Source organism: Astatotilapia calliptera, chromosome 7 (assembly GCF_900246225.1).
Source record: "Astatotilapia calliptera chromosome 7, fAstCal1.2, whole genome shotgun sequence".
Taxonomy (NCBI): Eukaryota; Metazoa; Chordata; class Actinopteri; order Cichliformes; family Cichlidae; genus Astatotilapia; species Astatotilapia calliptera.
Window position 1 is genome coordinate 9,728,401 of NC_039308.1, and position 18,941 is coordinate 9,747,341.

The 18,941-nt window shown below is 39.4% G+C and overlaps 2 protein-coding genes across 5 annotated transcripts in view; both read left to right on the top strand.

Moving 5' to 3' along the window:
• Positions 1-1,423: 1,423 nt before the first annotated feature.
• On the top strand, positions 1,424-9,524 carry nutf2 (nuclear transport factor 2). Of its 3 annotated transcripts, none has more exons than XM_026172961.1 (5): positions 1,424-1,519; positions 2,636-2,757; positions 4,746-4,817; positions 5,129-5,227; positions 5,534-6,292. In XM_026172961.1, the coding sequence occupies exons 2-5, from the start codon at positions 2,659-2,661 to the stop codon at positions 5,573-5,575; spliced, it is 312 nt and encodes a 103-aa protein (XP_026028746.1). In that variant the 5' UTR covers positions 1,424-1,519; positions 2,636-2,658; the 3' UTR covers positions 5,576-6,292. The 3 variants fall into 3 exon arrangements, with proteins under 3 accessions (XP_026028746.1, XP_026028744.1, XP_026028745.1); XM_026172959.1 differs by lacking the exon at positions 5,534-6,292 and adding an exon at positions 8,660-9,524 and having other exon boundaries at positions 1,434-1,519; XM_026172960.1 differs by lacking the exons at positions 1,424-1,519; positions 5,534-6,292 and adding exons at positions 1,567-1,741; positions 8,660-9,524.
• A 77-nt stretch (positions 9,525-9,601) lies between these two features.
• edc4 (enhancer of mRNA decapping 4) overlaps positions 9,602-18,941 on the top strand; it is a 33,452-nt gene continuing 24,112 nt past the window's right edge. The window contains exons 1-8 of one of the 2 annotated variants that reach the window (XM_026172957.1): positions 9,602-10,572; positions 15,424-15,583; positions 15,697-15,808; positions 16,285-16,384; positions 17,680-17,866; positions 18,080-18,227; positions 18,537-18,641; positions 18,806-18,918. In XM_026172957.1, the coding sequence (XP_026028742.1) occupies positions 10,485-10,572; positions 15,424-15,583; positions 15,697-15,808; positions 16,285-16,384; positions 17,680-17,866; positions 18,080-18,227; positions 18,537-18,641; positions 18,806-18,918 (1,013 nt within the window). In that variant the 5' untranslated portion in view covers positions 9,602-10,484. Of the gene's footprint in view, positions 10,573-14,681; positions 14,925-15,423; positions 15,584-15,696; positions 15,809-16,284; positions 16,385-17,679; positions 17,867-18,079; positions 18,228-18,536; positions 18,642-18,805; positions 18,919-18,941 lie in introns of those variants that run through there. The other variant, XM_026172958.1, reaches the window with a different exon arrangement.

Sequence of the window (18,941 nt, forward strand, 5' to 3'; positions counted from 1 at the left end):
CAGAGTGTTTTTAGATAGCTCCTCTAAATTAGAGAAGCAAGTGTCCACAGTTGTGAAAACAAGTTTTTATCAGTTACGTGAAATTGCCAAAGCTAAGCCTTATCTTCCTAAGAGACCTAGAAACACTTATTCATGCCTTCATCACCTCTAGACTGGACTACTGCAATTCTCTCTATTTGGGTCTTCAACACTCACCTCTTCATCGCTTGCAGTTAGTCCAAAATGCTGCTGCACGTCTTTTAACAGGTGTTAGAATGTATGAACACATCACTCCAGTTTTAGCAAATTTATACTGGCTCCCTGTAAAATATCGTATTGATTTTAAGATTCGTGTACTTACTTTTAAAGTTTTAAATAATATGACGCCTAGTTATTTCAATGAACTCCTCAACATGTATGACTCCCAAAGAGCACTGAGATCTTCTAGCCAGATGCTCTTAGCACAACCAAGGTCTCAATTGAAGCATAGAGATCGGGCCTTCGCAGTAGCAGCACCCAGACTCTGGAATAATCTGCCAGAGGAGATTCGTACTTCGTCTATTCAGTCTTTTAAATCGCATCTTAAAACTCACTTTTTTACTTTGGCTTTTAATTCAAGTTCAATATGAGTACCATCAGGCCTGTTTTATGTTTTTATTGTTAATTCACTGTCTTCTTATTTACCTGTATTTGTTTCTAATTTATTTATATTTGTTTCTCTATCACAATCGGTTAAAAACACTTGTTTTTAACCGATTGTGAAGCACTTTGGTCAACTCTGTTGTTTTTAAATGTGCTATACAAATAAATTTTGAATTGAATTGATGTTTTTACCAAACCAGGGTGTGTCGGTTTGTGGATCTATTTGTGGCCTTTACTGCTGTTGACTGCAGAAATAAATCGTGTTTGGGTAAAAAGCCTTGCTTATGCCTTTTTTCTCAGTCTGGTGGACTCAGCAACCTAACCTAAGAGAACAATGAAGGCACAAGTTACAAATGACTAAATCTGTTTTGTGCTGCAATTTGATGTAATTTTAAAAGCTAATGTAATGTAAGTGTTCTTGCTGGACAGTCGTGACTGTAGCACATTTAATCTTTGTACATCAAATAAAATAAAACCATTTTTGACTTACCATTTTTATTGTCTCTTACTCCATGGGTTTTTCTTGTTTTTTTCACTTCAGAAATCATCAAAACGTGTGATTTGGACATAATAATAATAATCATAATAATAATCATAATAATAATCATAATACATTTTATTTGAAAGCGCCTTTCAGAACACTCAAAGACACTGTACACAGTAGAATAATAAAAGCAACATAAAAGCAAGCAGTTTACACAATCATAAATGACATGACACACTTCTGAATATAGTATGTATCAGAATGTGGCTGTATTTTGTAAAAGGCGACAGACAAGAAAATTGAGCATACTACAATCCCCATAATGCATCGGGCCTTTTACGGCTTTTTGTACGTACCCTCGTAGCGGAGCAGACATTGCACTGTGCGATCGTGCAGCCGGCCTCGGCGTAAGAGGTAAGTTTTTATTACTAGTTTTTATGGTGCCCGCTTACAAAATAGTGAATGGAAACATGCTCGAAAACAAAAAGCACTAGTTTAATCTGACATTCGAAAAAGCCCGAGGCGGTATAAGTTGTTAAATCGGTTGCTATTGGCCGGTTTGGGGCTAACGGTGGACACGCCTATGTAGAGTAGCTGCTTCGGTGTTCCAGAGCTGTACGCGCGGGCCCGCAAGAGGTATGAACACTCAAAGCAGACGGGGTATTTTTAGCAACTGGTGAACAGGCCACTACCAGCTGGCCGATCAGCTAACGCCTGGAAATATAATTTATCTGACGCCTAACATTGGCTGGCGAGGAGACATGCTACGTATGTGAACTGTCTGTGCTAGCACAGGCTGAGTCAACATTAGCAAACATGACACAAGCTAGCAGCAGCTAGTTAGCTAGAGTTAAGTAGTTAAAAATTAGCTTTTCCGTACATTAACGTTACTTGCTCATATTTCCTCAATCCCCCTTTACTTCTGACTATATTTACGGGGGCCCTGAACAACTTATGTGTGGTCGCAATTCGGGGTATGCTGCTCGCAGTCTACTGCTAATGTGCAGAGCGCTCGGATTGTTCCAGTAGCAGCCGTGTATCGTTATGTGGGAGCACATGACTTGGGCTGTCAGTGTCACCCGAGCGGAGGGATCCGTTGCAGTAAAATATACTTTGGCTTATTCAGTTAAGTAATTTTAACATTTATTTTTCTCAATGAAATGGGATCTATATGCTATTTTTTTTTTTTTGGAGTCTTTAGTTAAAAACATTTTTCTTTAAAAAAAAAAAAAAAAAAAACAGAAATCAAAACAATGTGTGTACTGTACAGTTTATTGTACTGTTTGCTGCTTTAAGAGCTTGATTCTATAAAACATCCCAGAATACTGTCTTGAATTATGGTAGTGAGGGCTGTCCAAGAGTTTTTTCAGAAATCTGAAGCTTATGTTGACATCTGGTGACTATAAATTAGTTTTGATATAAGTGGGAGGCTGCTGCTGGTGGTGGTGCTGTTGTTGTTGTTTTTTCTATGAATTGCCCCTTTTCTTATCTCATTACGTTTGTCTGATTCGCTCTCTCCCACACGCTCAGTGTGAGTTGCAGGGTGATTCAGGATGGTGGACCAGCCTTTGTGGGAGCAGATAGGATCCAGCTTTGTGCAGCACTACTATCAGATGTTTGACTCTGACAGATCACAACTGGGATCTATATATGTGAGTTGGACTTGTCTTATGTAGGTGTTTATGAGTAAACTTTTGCTGTAATAATCTCACTTTCCTTAATTTTGAGTTTATAATCCTAATGATTTAGGTATTGTCCAGTCAGGTCACTTTATGTATATGGCACATTTTAAAGTGTTTTACAATTACAAACACAGCTTGCATAACAGACAGGGAACATATTAAAAATTATAATTGAGAAATATGTCAGACAACAGTTAAAAAATAAATAAATAGAAGTGGCAGACAGTTCGAGAGCCCAGGGGCAATATTTGCAAAGTTTTGGTCGTTTTTAGTTTTTATGTGAGAAAAGGACACCAAGAGAAGTTATTGTGATGATGACCTCAGTGACGTGATGTGGAGTTAAAAGATCTGTAATATATTTGTTGAGCTAATCCACAGAGGGCTTTAAAACAAATAATGTTTAAATATATTTAAAACTTTGCAGGTTGCCAGGGCAGCTTAGCTAAAACAGCTTTGCTCACTCTTATGAGATGAGCAGCTGCGCTTTGAACCATCTGTAAATGAAAGAAAGTGCAATTGGGCAATCCTACACACAGGGAATTGCAGTAGTCCAGCTGAGAGGTGATAAAGGCATGGATAACGCTTTAGTTCTTTAGATACAAAACTAGTTTTCGTTTAGTGATGGTTCTCAGTTGGTGAATGTTGTCAAGCAGCTTTTGACAGAATTCCTGATTTGATTGTTAAAAGTTAAGGAAATTAAAGCACCAAGATTTTTAATGACAGCATCGACATATCTGGATAAATGAACAAGTAACTCAATGAAGATGTTTGTGGGGCTGGGGGGGCTGAATAAAATAGCCTCAGTTTTGCTGTCATTTAGTTCTAAACAATGCGACAAGACTGATTCAGAAAACATGGTTAATGAAAAGAATAGTGTTTTCTAAAAAGTCCTTCGTTTTTGTGTTGATTTTTACCCCAAATCCCTCCTGTCTACGTAGTAGCATGTTTTGTTTAGTTCACTTTTTTTTAATATGCACACATGAAATACATTTCCAGTTTAAGGGAATTCACTGTTAGGAAGCATTTTAAAACATAAAGGTGTAAAAGTTTCTAGAGCCAGTGAATAATTGTCCAATATTGACCAGAATATATCTGGATTTTGATAATCGAGCAGGTCTAGACATCAGCCTTGCATTGTCAGACTTACTCCTGAAGTTGTGATGATGCTTGTGGTCATGATGATTATTATTTGGAAGCATGTTGTTTTCACTCGCACATACCATGCACATTTGCAAGCCATGGATCTTTGGATTGAATTTTTTTTCCCTCTATAGTTGAGAACTTGTGATTATATAATTACAACGTGCTGCCAAAAGCACAAAGGTAAACAGCTTGTCAATAAGTTCTTAGTTTAGTTGACAGAAACTGTCACATTTTGTGTTCTTTGACTCCATCTTTTCAAATGTGTGGAACTTCTGTTGAAAATGTTTTTATTTTTATGATGAAATTGGTTTGTATATAATAAAATCTGTCTTGAAACAAAAATAAGCAGTCTTGTCTATACATTGTACAGGTATTATTCAATAATCAGAACATTGAGTAACCCCTAGCTTTAGCCCTGTGTCATTATATGGCCCTCAGGGCACTCATTCTATGAGTGATTTAATGAGTAGGAAAATGAGTCTTTTTCTATGTGCTGTGTTCACATTCCTGATTTGGGGGAAAAAAAGGTCTCAAAAAGGAAAAGTCATTAAACAAGCCTACTTATTAAAATGATTGTGCAGGTTCCGTTTTATGAATCAAAGCATTTACATAAGGCACTTTTTAACATCAACGCAGCCCAAAAACCCTGACAAAATAATTACGTTGGTTGTAACAATCTGTGATTTTAAACTGTACATGTCAGTGTCTAATTGATGATGTTTAAGGAATCTGCTGAGTCATGATGTGGGTTTTCATCTGCACATTACATCCTCTTCCACTTTTGTGCTGATCACTCTTTCCCACTGTCTACACAGATCGATGCATCATGCCTTACGTGGGAAGGACAGCAGTACCAGGGAAAAAGAGCAATTGTCGAGAAACTCGCTGTGAGTACATTTGCTAACCTATTGTCTTATACAGAGGTCACATGCATGCAACAGGTGGTTAGTGGCTTAAGTGAGATGTGTAGTGGCAGTGTAAGCTCATGCACACTAGAAACCAGGTTAAACTGTGATATGTGATCATTAAAAGAAGATGGCTAATGTACACAGCTGTAGTGATTATCAAATCTCTATATGTAACATTTATATCAAAATAGTTTGGAATACTTCAGACACATCTTAAGAAAATGTTTTCACTGCCTGATATACCTGTATTAATCTTTCTCTTGTGTATTTTCATTATCTGTTTGGACCAGAGTCTCCCATTTCAGAAAATAGCGCATAGTATAACGGCGCAGGACCATCAGCCAACTCCAGACAGCTGCATCTTGAGTATGGTTGTAGGACAGCTTAAAGTAAGTAGCACTATCATGATGTCATTGAATGGAGCGTGACAGGATTCACTGTTTTACAGCTAAATTGTCACACATTGAGCTATACAGTAAATGAGGTTGTTTCCCTTATTCTTCCAGGATCTGATCAGTGCTTCTTAATTTAAAACTACAATTTATAGGTTGAACATGATGAGAAAGATTTTAGTGTGTGGGCGTGTGTGTGTTTAATGTAGAAACTGGATTTGAAGCACTTTTTAGGCAAAAATGTTAATCCAGTAAATGATAACGTAACTTTCAACTGACTTTTTGTTCCCATCATGTTGGCAGTTGGTGGTACCCCAGTCAGTTTTCTTCATTCTCTTCAGCTGAACTGGGTTCAAACTACGGATCTTTTTTTTTCTCTCTCTTCTTTTTCTTAAGGAGAAGAAATGAGACTTGTCGATAAGTCTAAAAGTAAGAAAGCGCTCAGAAAAGTAAAAATTGAGGAATATTTAATTGTTGAAGTGAAACATTGTCCATACAAATATTGCATATAGTATCCCTAAGAGTAATTTGAAACCATTTACCGCATTCAGTTCAGATTATAAAGGCCACTTCAAGAAATATTAATATAGTTCCAGATGTCCCCTAAATGTATATTTCAAGTTTTGGTCCAAAATACAATTCTGATTTTTGTATTGTTTGTTTGTTTGTTTTAGCCATGATATATGCCTCTAGTATAACTAATTTACTCCCTAAAGAGCTCAGTCTTTAACAGTGCATGTCAGTGTCTGTGTTTTAGTTTTTCTGTTGTCCGACAACAATAACAGATATTTTTAAATGAGAAAAAATTTAGTGTGAGTTCAGCTGTGTTAAAATGAGTGTCGGATGTAGGACAGAAGCAAACCAATGCACATGGCTAACAGAAAGCCAGCTAAGTTTACTGGCACTGAAGCGCATAAAACCACATAAACTCAGAAATACACACCCAGTACCTCTCTGCTGGTTATAAATCACTCCTTGCACAATTTGTGCTCAATTTATAGTCCTCCCTCAACATTTAATTTTTCCTCAGAGAGAGAGAGAGAGTGTGTGTGTGTGTGTGTGTGTGTGTGTGTGTGTGTGTGTGTGTGTGTGTGTGTGTGTGTGTGTGTGTGTGTGTGTGTGTGTGTGTGTGTGTGTGTGTGTGTGAGAAAGATCAAAGTTAATAATTATGTTAGCCACATTAGCCCCACTAGGAAACAGCAGGGTGGTTCTACTTCTGTGGGGACACTTTGATCTAAAGTATTTTATAGGATTTTCAGTTCTTTGGGTGATGGGAAATTTGGTAATTTTTCTTATTTTTAAGCTGTATTTAGCATATCTACACGCCCAGGGTATCTTTGTGTTATCTGGATTCACTTACCCTAACAATGGCAGTAAGGATGACTGATCACAGAAAGCTGGGCTATTAACACAGTGTTTACCAATTTAGACTGTAATTACTTGAATAGGATGGTGTTGGCAGCATTTGATCAGACACAATTATGGATTAAGTGTACTGACAGCAGAGTGTCTGATTTAAAAATAAATAAATAAATAAAATAAAATATAATATGGGGAAAAATATGAAGAGGTTAAATACATATCACAGACTGAAAGTAACAGCAAAACAGTGCTTTGAGAGGAAAAGCACTGTACAGTAGTTTAGCGTTAAAGAGGAAGAATCAATGTATGAGCTTTAAGTGCTTTAGTCAATAAAACTGGAAGACTGCAGCTATATTAATAAAGTTTTGTTATTGTTTGTTATTTGAAGCCATGAAAGAATGATGACAAAAATACACCCTGTGCAAATTACCAAACCCATCAATATTACAACTTTATTATTAAGACATGGGATGATCTGATGGATCATAATTGAGTATTTAATTAAATTAATATTTTAAAGGGCAGTTTGTATTCTATAAACGGAACAGTCAGAGTAAAAAATTATATAGGAAAAACAGAAATTGAATTCAAATGTAGGCTTAATCTATGTGTAAATTTGATATAAGGTCATCAAATGCATATAGGTGTAGATCATATATTAATGCTTATGGAGCAATAAAATAGTTTTAAAATTGCTTACAGGTCACAAAAAAGATCAAAGAATAAAGTTGGGTCTAACCTAAAATTCATTACTTAGGCTTATCAAGAAAAGATTAACTTTAGATGCCATTTTAAAAAAGATTAATAAAATTTTTTTAACTCTCCTATCTACTCATTGAGGTCTGTGAAATCTTCCAGCATGGTGACACTGATTTTTCAGAATGTTTGGACATAGTATGGTGATATACACTGGTAAGGAGTTTACAGCCCTCACTGTACAAAGAAATCCAGGGTTAACCCTGATATTACCTGGAAAACTGCTTGAGGTACAGGCCTCTTGACTCCACTAGCGAAAAATGAACAAAACACACTGACTTTATCTCAGTTGCTGTATGACAATAGTCTGGTTTAACTTGGTAAAATACCAGTCACACAAACAACAAAGCCTAGAAAGGCAACAACAGGTTGTCTATTCTTTAAATACATTTAAGGCATTTACATTTCTTTAAATCTGCTTGGATCAGGAAGCAATGATCAGCAAGGGGGAAGGCTTATGGTTCCATTCGAGATTTAAACTTTCCATAGTTCACACTTTATACCTCATGGTAAAAAATACAAAAATAGATTTTTAGGATAGTTTGCAAAGTGTGGTTAATGTTAGCAGTGCTAGCACCGGCAGCCTTCTTTTGCGGGTATGCATACCTGCATTGCTTCAGGCGAGTGATTATATGGCAGGTTACTTTGACACAGACATGCATATGAAATGGAGAGAGACGTGAATAGATGTACACTTCTGACATATCCTAGACCCAGATGTTAACTGTGGCTATAGATTATTAAAATCACAATAATTTTGATGACTGGTATTTCTGTTGGCCTCATTAGTCAGTAACAAGTATCTAGATGACTGGGTACACACCACACTAGAAAGAACTGTTGAAATTTTTAAGGCAAAGCTAGCTTTCCTGTGAACAGAGTCTCTGTTTACATTCTGAAAAATCGTTTCTACCTACTCAAAAATGTTTCTTAAAGTGATATTTGTAGGAGTATTTACTGATCACCATACACTGTACCGATTTTACTGTTCCATTGGTGTATTTCTGTAATATCTATACTATTGCTAATATATATTGTAATATATCTATATCACTAAAGCACTTCTAGATGGATGCAAACTGCATTTCGTTGCCCTGTACCTGTGCATGTGCAATGACAATAAAGTTGAATTCTATTCTATTCTATTTCTGCTGTGTCTGACAGTATGAAACGGAGGCATCCAGTTCAATAAAAACCAATACGAATAACAGTATAATTTTGTTGTAGCAGGTGTTCTTTACTCTAAATGTGTACCTTTGATGAACTAGCCTCAATCAATAACAGCTTTGACATCTGTGTGTGTGTTTGCAGGCAGATGAAGACCCCATTATGGGTTTCCATCAGAGTTTCATCCTGAAGAACATTAACGATGCATGGGTGTGCACCAATGACATGTTCAGGCTGGCCATTCACAATTTTGGTTAACCTGCGTCTCCACTTTGGCGGGCAGGGGCAGCCATAGTGAAGGTCACTGTGTGAAGTATGGAGGGAGGAGAAGAGAGAGCACTCATCCCTCCCTCCCGGCTGTTTCATTCACGCCTGTGTTGACAAACAAGCAAACACCAGATTCTAGATGTCAATCACTGAACCTCATCCAGACGGGTTTTCAGACCAGCCCAGCCTGTAGAACTGCAACGTGTTTCTTTGCTGAGAGCCGGCTGACCAATCAAACGCCCCTGTCTGCCACTCTGCTGATCTGCATGATGCTGGGAACCCCCTCATTACAATACTCAAGCCACCCGAAGGACAAACAGCTGACCGATGCCATTAACTCCGCTCTGCTCGCCTCTTTACTCTACTCTAACCCATTCTACTCTACTGTTGACTCCACTGCTGTCAACTCAGTTCTGTTAGCACTGTTGTTGACTGGTTTGTAGTCCCATGTTCAGGTTCAAAGATGGCTTCTTCAGTTTCCTTTTCACATATTTGTTTTTAGATGCCACTTGTGTGTTTACATTAGCTCGCCTTAGTGTGTTAAATAGAGTTTTATCTTCCTTTACACAACTGTTAACTTTGCCATGATTCATTTGCTCATGGATGACAAAGGTTGACATTGCTGTGTTTTGCTCTGACCCCGCTTATTTTCTCTCTCTCTTCTCTCTCTTTCACACACATCTGGCAGTTAAACATGGACTACAGCCACGATACACAATAAAACCTGGACTTTTTTTCTTAATGGTGTGACCTTGTCTTTCCATATCATGCTGTGGTGCCTCTTTAATTATAAACTTTTCGTAAATGTTAATATTAGTTTTGTCCTTAGGCTGTTTTTTTTTCTTGTTTAGATGATTAAGAGAAGGTCAGCTAGATGCTCAGTGTCCATCATTTTATGACTTTGTTTTTAAAAGGGGACCATGTCGTTTCAGTGTAAATTCACATTTCAAACCATGTATTTAAAGTCTGCACAGTCTAAATGACGGTATGTTTTTACTACCAAGAAATAACCAATTAACCAAACTAGCAAAATTCAGTTAAATTTGGAAGGGTGTTTAAAAACAACACTAGGAATTGTAAAAACAAATTTAGCACGACCCTGGTTCGTTTTAAGACCAGCCCAACGAAATTATAGATATAATTTGAAATTATCGGTCATCTGAGGAAATGTCTCATTGTGAGATTATGATGTTTAGTACACCCTGAGTTAAAGAGACAGATTCTGTAACACCAGAGAGCCTCAGTGAGAAACCCTCTTTCAGTCATTCTCACAATGTCATGCATACATTTATTGCTCATTTTGACATTTAGGGACCATAAAGGTTTTATTAGCTGCCGCCTGCTGGTCTGATATGATCAAAAGCGTTATGTCACAACACAAAACCAAACCAAAAACAGCTGCTAAAAGGAGACATGTACGACGCCGTTGATAAAACTAACAAAAAATTCATAAGGACAATAATAATAATTCAACTCAAATATCTAACAAAGTTAGTGACTGGTGTCTTCTCGTGGAAAAAATGAACGTCAGTAGCGTTCGAGGTGGGAACCATTGACCTGACACAATGACAAGTCGGAATCCATTGCGCGGACGAAACGGAAGTTTAGACGGTTGCTCGGGGTGAACAGTGACAGCAGCATCGCAGGAAACAAAATTCATCCTTTCCCCCTGAACAAACCCGAGCTCCCCTTTCCCTCACCCATGGCGTCCAATACTAATATAGACATCGAGGGTGCAACCCAGCATCTTCGGGACATCCTCAAGCTCGACCGCCCCGGGAACAGCACCGGTAAGTGGGGGCCGTGAGCGAAAGCGCCTGCGCTGGTTTAGGCCGCAGAAGCTAGTTGAATGCTAGTTAGCTAAATAAATAACTTAGCCAGCGTGATGTGTGTCGCTTAGTTGTGTTGAAACGAAGTCAGGGTCAACTGCAGCTTTTGCGTGAAAACACAGTTGAATCACACTGAATCTGTTTTAACACTAATTTCCGCGGAGCCGCGAAAGTGTATCGGGTCGTCGTAATGTTGGAGTGCTAACTGCGTCGTAAAGTATTTTATCATCCTCAGTGTTAGCTCGGTTAGGAGCTTAGCGTATGTGTGTATCTGTTTTTTTGGTGTAAAAAAGCGTGTCTTAGGTAAATATTTCGTCTAGTAGAAATTAACTTGCTGTTTTTACTTCGAAGCCATAAAAGTGGTTATACCTTTGTCCTTAATTAATGTGAGGCATTTAACTGGTGTGAACAAGCCCCCACAAACTGCGCAGAAGGGTGGACTTACTTTACTAATTTGGGAACACCAATTCACGTGTGTTTGTTTGTCTCACTTGCGATGTATTGCATGGCAACTTTATCATGTAGTGTGAAGAAGACATGCTGATTTTAGGAACTCAGTATCTTGCACCTGTGTTAGCCTTAATTATCTTTACGTCATAGTATTTTATGTTGGGGGTAGGTGTAGAAATTGGACTCTCAGACCAGTACACTACTTGTTGACCGTTTCGGCACACTTTGAAGTAACACCAGAATGGAAAAGGAGCATATATTACGCCTTAACGTCTCTTTACTTTGCTGCCTTTTTCATTAGTAAATGCTTATAAACCGTGGAGAATCAGATCAGAAGTATTAAATACATAACATACTACGACCTGAATTCTTTGTTTGTCTAAAACTTTAGGCTCTGTTTCCCAGGGATGCTTTAAATCCAGTCCTAGATTAAACATTTCTTTTGGTTTAACTTTTCTTTACTTACGGTGTGTTCACACCGAACGCGATAGAGGCAGGCGGAGCGTCAGGTTTACATGTAAAGTCAATGGAAAGGCGCGCTGACCCGCGATTGCGGCCCCCGCGAAAATTCGGAAGCGTTTTGGCGTTGCGAAAACGCAAAAACGCCAGAAACGCGCGTGAGTGTAGGGCGTTTCAGGCGTTTGACTCGCGAAAAAATCCACGCGCGTGAGTTTATGTGTTGCATTTTGTGCATACGCGCGTTTCGCCTCCCCCGCTCGAGTTGGAAAAATCTGAACTCCAGCGTAAAATCGCGCCGCGACAACCAATCAGGAGCCTGGTGACATGGCTGTTACCTAGTTCAAAGGGGCAGATCCAGCCAAAGCCATTCATTCTGCATTCAAAATGGAGGAGAAACTAATCAGTGCTGTGGCAAATCATCCAGAATTATACGATGCTACCTATTATGCCGCCTCAGACACGAGAATTCGTGAAATTCCAAATTTATAAATCAGTTTTTGAAAACAGCACAGCTGTGCTAAATTTGGAAACATTGGACCCTAATGATCAGTAGTTTACTGATGAGGCAGCAGCTCTCCAGGGCAGAAACAATGTTCTTATGTTTCTCCTCCTTCTCCCTGAGGCTCTTCCACTCCAAGCTGGGTCCTTTTTATCCCTGTCTCTCTGTAAATAGTTAGATCTCATATATTTATGTTATTTATGTCCTTTTGTTACTGAATTTGTATATTTTATTCCTGTCTGTCTGTAAATAGTTGATGTCATATATTTATCCTTTTGTTACTGAATTTATATATTTTATCAAATAAACATTTATACTGACAAATGTCTTTGTTCTACTACACAGCAAATATTGGCACCGGACTTGACAAAAGTAGAATTTATTTCATATTACACCAATAACAAAACATACTAATACAGTGGGATGCATAAGTTTGGGCAACATTGTGAAAAGTAATTATTTTCCTGTACAAATCGTTGGTTGTCACAATAAAAATTGTCAGTTAAATACATCATATAGGAGACACACAGTGATATTTGAGAAGTGAAATGCAGTTCACTGGATTTACAGAAAGTGCAATAACTTTAAACTAAATGAAGCAGGTGCATAAATTGGCAACACAAAAAAAGAGGAATAACATAAATATGTAGTGTATATCAATGTGTGTGTCTCCTATATGATATATGTAAGTAACATTTTTTACTGTAACAGCGATTCATACAGGAAAATAATGACTGTGAACCTTCACAGACACTAATAATAAGGTTGCCCAAACTTTTGCACCACACTGTATATAGGAACATAGTGAAGACAAGTTGCAGAGTAAAAAGAGGTTAGTTTATTTTGGAATAGAGCTCCATTCATTAAGAAAATGTTAAAAAGACAGGAACACTCTTTAGAGGTTTGTGGGTGGCTCTTAAAAGAGCCGTTGTGGGGAAGTCGTTCAGACTTCAAACAGGCTACTCCTTTGGTTGCCAAGACACAGCTCCCTCTGCCGAGAAGTGAGCCATGAACTTCTCCCTCACCAGGACAGCCTCTCTGGAGGAGTTGTTTGCTGCCACACGACCCAGGCCTTGCAACGGCTCCACCACAGCAGGCGCCACACCTCCCACAGCAGGTGCCCCTCTCTCGTCCACACAGCGCAGAAAGTTGTGGAGAACACACGTTGCCTTCACACACTTCTCGGCAATTTCAGGACGGAGCTCCATGGCGCGCCGATACAACCTCCACTGTGAGGAGAGGATACCGAAGGCACCCTCCACTATCATCCTGGCCCTGGAAAGGCGATAATTAAAGACCCTCTTCTGTAAAGGGAGGAGGCGTCCAGGGAAAGGTCTCATGAGCTCACGCCGCAGCGGGAACGCTTCATCAGCCACAAAGACGTGGGGCTGGGCTCCACGGTGTTCTCCACCAGGTAGAGGCTGGTCTGGAGGCAGATGGAGAGTCCCAGCCCGAAGAGCCTGACCAAAGGTGGAGTTGGCCAGGATACCACCGTCGCTGGTCCTCCCGTACCCCCCAACATCAATGACGCGGAAGCGATGCTCTGCATCCACAACCGCAAGGAGAACAATGGAAAAAGTTCCCTTGTAGTTGTGGAACATGGATCCTGAGTTGGGGGGTGCCTTCGTCTGGACGTGCTTCCCATCCAGAGCTCCACAGCAGAGAGGGAAGTTCCAGCGCTCCTGGAATCCCTCTGCAATGGACCGCCAGTCTTGAGTTGAAGGCACAGCCATGAAATCGTCCACTAGACAGTCCCAGATGGCCGTCGCTACCTGGGGGATGATCTGGCTCACCGTGGACACACCGACTCGAAAACTGAACGCGATGGTCCTGAAGGAGTCCCCGGTGGCAAGGAACCTGGACAACAGTGTTCAAAATGAGTATTATGTGTACTTCAGTTACAAAATACATTATAGAAATTACAAAACATGAATCTTGCATAGAAAATTTTGTAAATATAAGGATAATTACATGATATATATTTGGTATAATCTGGAACAATCTGCCGTGATTTTAAACAAATATTCAACTATCCCAGAATTAAACCAGGTCTAGATGTGAAAAGGAGTGAGTATCACTACAAAGGTTAACCCACATTGGTCCTAGTACAAGTTTGATATCAGCAAACACCGAGAGCATACCTATGACACCACAGCCATGCTATCATTCAAACACTGATAACAGCATAAATCGAATTAAATCGGGACCTGATGAGACCGTCAGTGTATCACTACAAATATTGTGAAGTCGTGTCGTACCAGTTTGCTATCGGTAAACACCGAGAGCATTCACTCTTAGCATAGCACATCCATGTTAGCAGTGTATAAATGGATGGTTTAGCATATATTAGCGCAGGTATCATTACAGGACTACCGTATTAAACACTTTTACTAACCTCAGGCAGATGGACAGGCGCTCTGCTGGTGGAATTGAGCGCCTGTAATTGGTGTCTAGGCGGGCAATTCTGGGACCGACGCGGGAAAGCAGGTCCTCAAACTGGCCGAGTGACAGGCGATGATATCGCTGGAATCTGCCGTCATCCAGGCGCAGCTCCTGTAGCAAATGGTGAAACTCACCAAACTGATCACGCGTCTCGAGGACCTGATGGACCCAGGTACGGCGAGGACGTCTCTTACGCCGCTGCTCTGCTCTCCACAGTAAATAAAGAAGGGAGACTCTCTCTTCAAGCGCTAGCTCGACAGCTGCCATCTTTCAAAGATACCGGTCTAGCACAACTTCCTCCCACATCCCTCCCACATTTCCGGTTCACGCGCGTGAAAATATGATATTTTGGGGCGCGAGCGATTTTTCTTGGACACGCGTAGAGGTCGCGAATGTGCAGGCGTCAAGTTAGGGGCGTTTTGGCGTTTTTTCACGCGCCCATCGCGTTCGGTGTGAACACACGGTAAGACTCAGTTTAATCTACATGTGGAAAGTTTTGTCTGCTTTAGGCTTTGTATGATGTCAGTAGGAATGGATATTTTTAATATGGTAATATCAGACACACGTCTTGTTGTGAGCACACAAACCCCATTTGCCTGCTGTTAATTCTTCTGTTTGAGAGGAGCTGCCAATCATAAGAACATAAATAAGCATAATTTTAGAGTGCCTTTAGAGTGCCTCAGAAAAATATGTGCTGGAAATGAGCCTAATAGATCGCCATTGAAAATATAGGTTAAAAAAATATTGTCCTACACGTTGTAATGAATATTGTGTGTATCACTATGAGACTGCATGTGACTCATTGTTTTGTTGCAAAGTCTAAAATCACTGTACAATTGTGCATCAGTGACATGATTGTGTCAGGCTCTGAGATGAGTCAAAAGTAAGCTGGTAAGGAAGACCCAGAACAAACACAAGCTCTTTGCAGCTGCTGGATCTCCTACTTTCATTGTCTTTCTCAGATGGAAATTCAAGTGAAAGTGGTAGAAAGCCATCTTTTAATGGAGAGCTGAATGGGCTATTGGGAACAGGCCTTCTGGGGAGCACTGACCGGTCAACCATGTCAGAATCGACAAGACCCATCTCCACAGATCTCAGCAGTGCTCAGGAGATTCAGATAATGTGAGTTTCTCATTTAACCTGCTTAGTGGTGTCATATTTATAAGGACTTTTGAGTTTTTTGTTTGTTTGTTTTGTTTTATTTTTTTAACTGAATCAATGTGCTGCAATTTCAGCTGCCTTTCTGGTGATGATGGCTCTACCTGTATTCCAATTACTTCTAACAATGTGGAGATTGTGGCAAGCCAAGACTCTAGCATCAACAGCAAGGCTCGAGGCAGCAACAAGGTAAGAAACCAAATCATCAGCTACAACCTGGCAGCTCTGGTGAAGAGAACAAATGAGAAATTTGGAGACAGTCAGTACTTCTGACTGTGGCTGTTATTTTTATCTGAGCCTGTATCTGTGATGACTCAACATGGTGTTTTGTTTTTTTTGTTTTTTCTTTTTTACAAGTGATAAGCTACAGTATTTATCTAAAGATATCTGAACTAATTTTTATGAGCACTATAGTCTCCTATTCTCTTTTTATAACATTTCATAAAATGTCATATCATTATCAAATGATATGGTTTTCACATAATTTGAGAAAATGATATGATGGAAAATGGAATTGTACAGTTATAAAAACACAGATCATCTAAAGCATCATTTAGACTTTCTTCAGCTTTTGAGGTTCTTTGCCTTGTCAGTTTTTAATTCCTTATTAACTTTGTTCAGAGGTTACTCATCTGTTTTCAATGTTTTTTTTGTGATTCTTTCAGGTGAAGATTCAGCCTGTTGCTAAGTACGACTGGGAGCACAAGTATTATTACGGCAGACTGATAGCTGTGTCCAATGCCTTCCTGGCCTACGCCATCAGAGGTACAGTGTTTTTGAGTGGCTTCAGCTCCTAAAAGTTAATCATCATAATCATCTTTAAACTCAAGAGGGGTATAATAATCCAACACGAGCTTCTACCACAGACATTTAGGATATAACATTATTGTATGTGGCTTTAGAATACAGACCCAATTTAAAGCACTGTATGCGCAGTCCCCCCCCCCCCCCCCCCCCCCCAAAAAAATAAATAAATAAATAAAATAAATATAAATAATGATAATGTATATATTACACACACACACACACACACACAGGTTTCTTCTTTGTTCCAGGTTGCAGAGCTTTTAATTTAGTATCCAAGCTCATTTTGAAGTAATGAATCCCAAAGTTGCTCTTTGATTGGATTTTTTGAAGCGCTCTGTGAAGTCTTCACAAGATATTCTTTGGTTGGAGGTTGAACATTTCGTGTGATTTCTTTATAAGTTTGCATTCAAAATCCTTCTGTATACTTCAGACTGTACTTCAGACAGAATATTAAACTTTACTTTCAGAGCAATCTGATATTCTGTCTGGTTTGACTGAACAGACCTACCTTTATTCCTATGAAGGCGTAAAGGTCTACTATGAAGGAGTATGCACTCGAAATCTCCAAAAATCCTTCTGTGCATGTTCATTTTAAAATTTAATTTTAGCTGCCAAATTGTTTGTCCTTATAAATGGTTTCCTCAGCATCAGTCTCCCCTGTACCCACACTGCTTGACAGTGATCTGGTTGTGGTCTGGTTAAAGTAATTGGTCTCTGTTGCTGATCCCCGATGTTGTTTCTTGCATGTTTTTCTTTTTGCTTTCCAATCTACTCTTGGTTTTTCTGGGAGTGGTGTGCACACACAATTTAGAAATTTTTCACAGCATAAAGACTAAAGATAAATTTTTTTCCCCTCCCTGGTCTGACAGATCTAAGGATGTCCTTTGCTGTGCAGAAAAAACAATTCTTCTCCTTTTCTGTGTCATTTTAAAAAAAATAAATTTTGTTTTAGCTAATCAGCTCTTTGATAATTCATGTTGCTGCATAAAGGCAGTTACGTTCTGTAAGTGCATAATGGGAAACTATGAACGGTCTGATCTCAAGGCTCAGTTGAGCTGTTTCATATGTTCCACCAGAATTACTATGCATTGTAGTCCATTACTTTAAAGGGCTGAAAATGTTGCTCATACCACTTATTAAACTTTTATTTATACTATGGTTGTTTACAACATTGTTCAATGGATTTGCTGTGTATTCAATGCTATAATAACAAAGGCTCCTTGGTTTATCTTTGGGCATTTTTTCCCCCTCAGGAGCCAACAATCATGCTATGGTTCGTGTCCTCAGTTTGGAGTTTGGTGAGCGTTCCTTACTGAAGGGATTCACCGGGGCCGTCACAGATCTGGCTTTCGCCCACCTTGATTCATCTCTGTTAGGTTGTGTAGATGAAGCGGGCAACCTGATGGTCTGGCAGCTCACCTACACTGCCAACAAGATACTGTATCCTGAATGTAGGAGAAACTGAATGCGTGTCTGTGTGTGTGTGGATACTGCCAATGAAGGCTGTATCTTCACTACCTAGTTACCTCTGTTTGCTTCTAAACTAGCAAGTTAAAGATTACACTGATCTTCACCTCTGCTTTTGTCACAGTTACAGAAAGAATTCCAAAACTATTCTTGTCTCCCATTTTCCTTAACCCATGTTTTATATAGAGATCAGATAGTAGTTCATATCCGACGGCCAGAAAACACTCCACTGAATTCCCATCGTCGCCTCATCTGGTGTCCATTCATCCAGGATGACAATGAGGAGAACCAGGATGATGCCAGTCAAACTTTGGCTCTTCTACATGAAGACAGGGTATAAATGTTTGACACAGATATGTTTGTCTGAGCTGGATGAAAAGCCAATGAACTTTGAAATAGAATAAAACTTTGAGTACTCAGTTGCCTACACTAGGACATTGTTATAAATTTGATAAATATATATAGATTTACATACATTAAAAAGTAGTGTGATGTTGCCCACAGAGGAATAATGACGTCGTTGTTCATTCACTGATTTTTAGCTGACAGAGCAATACAATCCTGTGTCTCAGCTAAAACACAAAACACTTGCAGAAAAAGCAGAAATGTTTCATCTCTAATTTTACTGTTTCCCCTTTTCTAGGCTGAGGTATGGGATCTGGAGGCCTTGAGAGCCAACAACAGCAGCTGGCCTGTTGATGCCACAGAAGTAAAGGAGGGCCTCATCGCAGTCAAGGGGCATACCCAGGTGGGACTTCATTTTCATATGAAAAACTCTGAAATAAACATGACACATTTCATTGTCTTGGTTTGTACAACAAAATGTCTGGAACTAATGTACTTAAGGTCTCACGTTTCCTGAGAATTGTTGCATTATTGACTATGAACATTGTTTAATTTTGGTTTATCCAGAGAGTCAGTGAAGGCGCACTCTCTCCAGATGGAACCGTGTTAGCCACAGCCAGCCATGATGGATACATCAAGTTCTGGCAGATATACATAGAAGGCGGGCAAGACAAACCCAGGTAAGCAAACCAATTAATTAATT

Bases quoted from the DNA above. Each gene is read 5' to 3' on its own strand.
- nutf2 (XM_026172959.1), top strand. From the start codon at position 2,659: ATGGTGGACCAGCCTTTGTGGGAGCAGATAGGATCCAGCTTTGTGCAG. The intron at 4,818-5,128 runs GTGAGTACATTT...TGTTTGGACCAG, and splicing joins CAATTGTCGAGAAACTCGCT to AGTCTCCCATTTCAGAAAAT. The intron at 5,228-8,659 runs GTAAGTAGCACT...GTGTGTTTGCAG, and splicing joins TGGTTGTAGGACAGCTTAAA to GCAGATGAAGACCCCATTAT.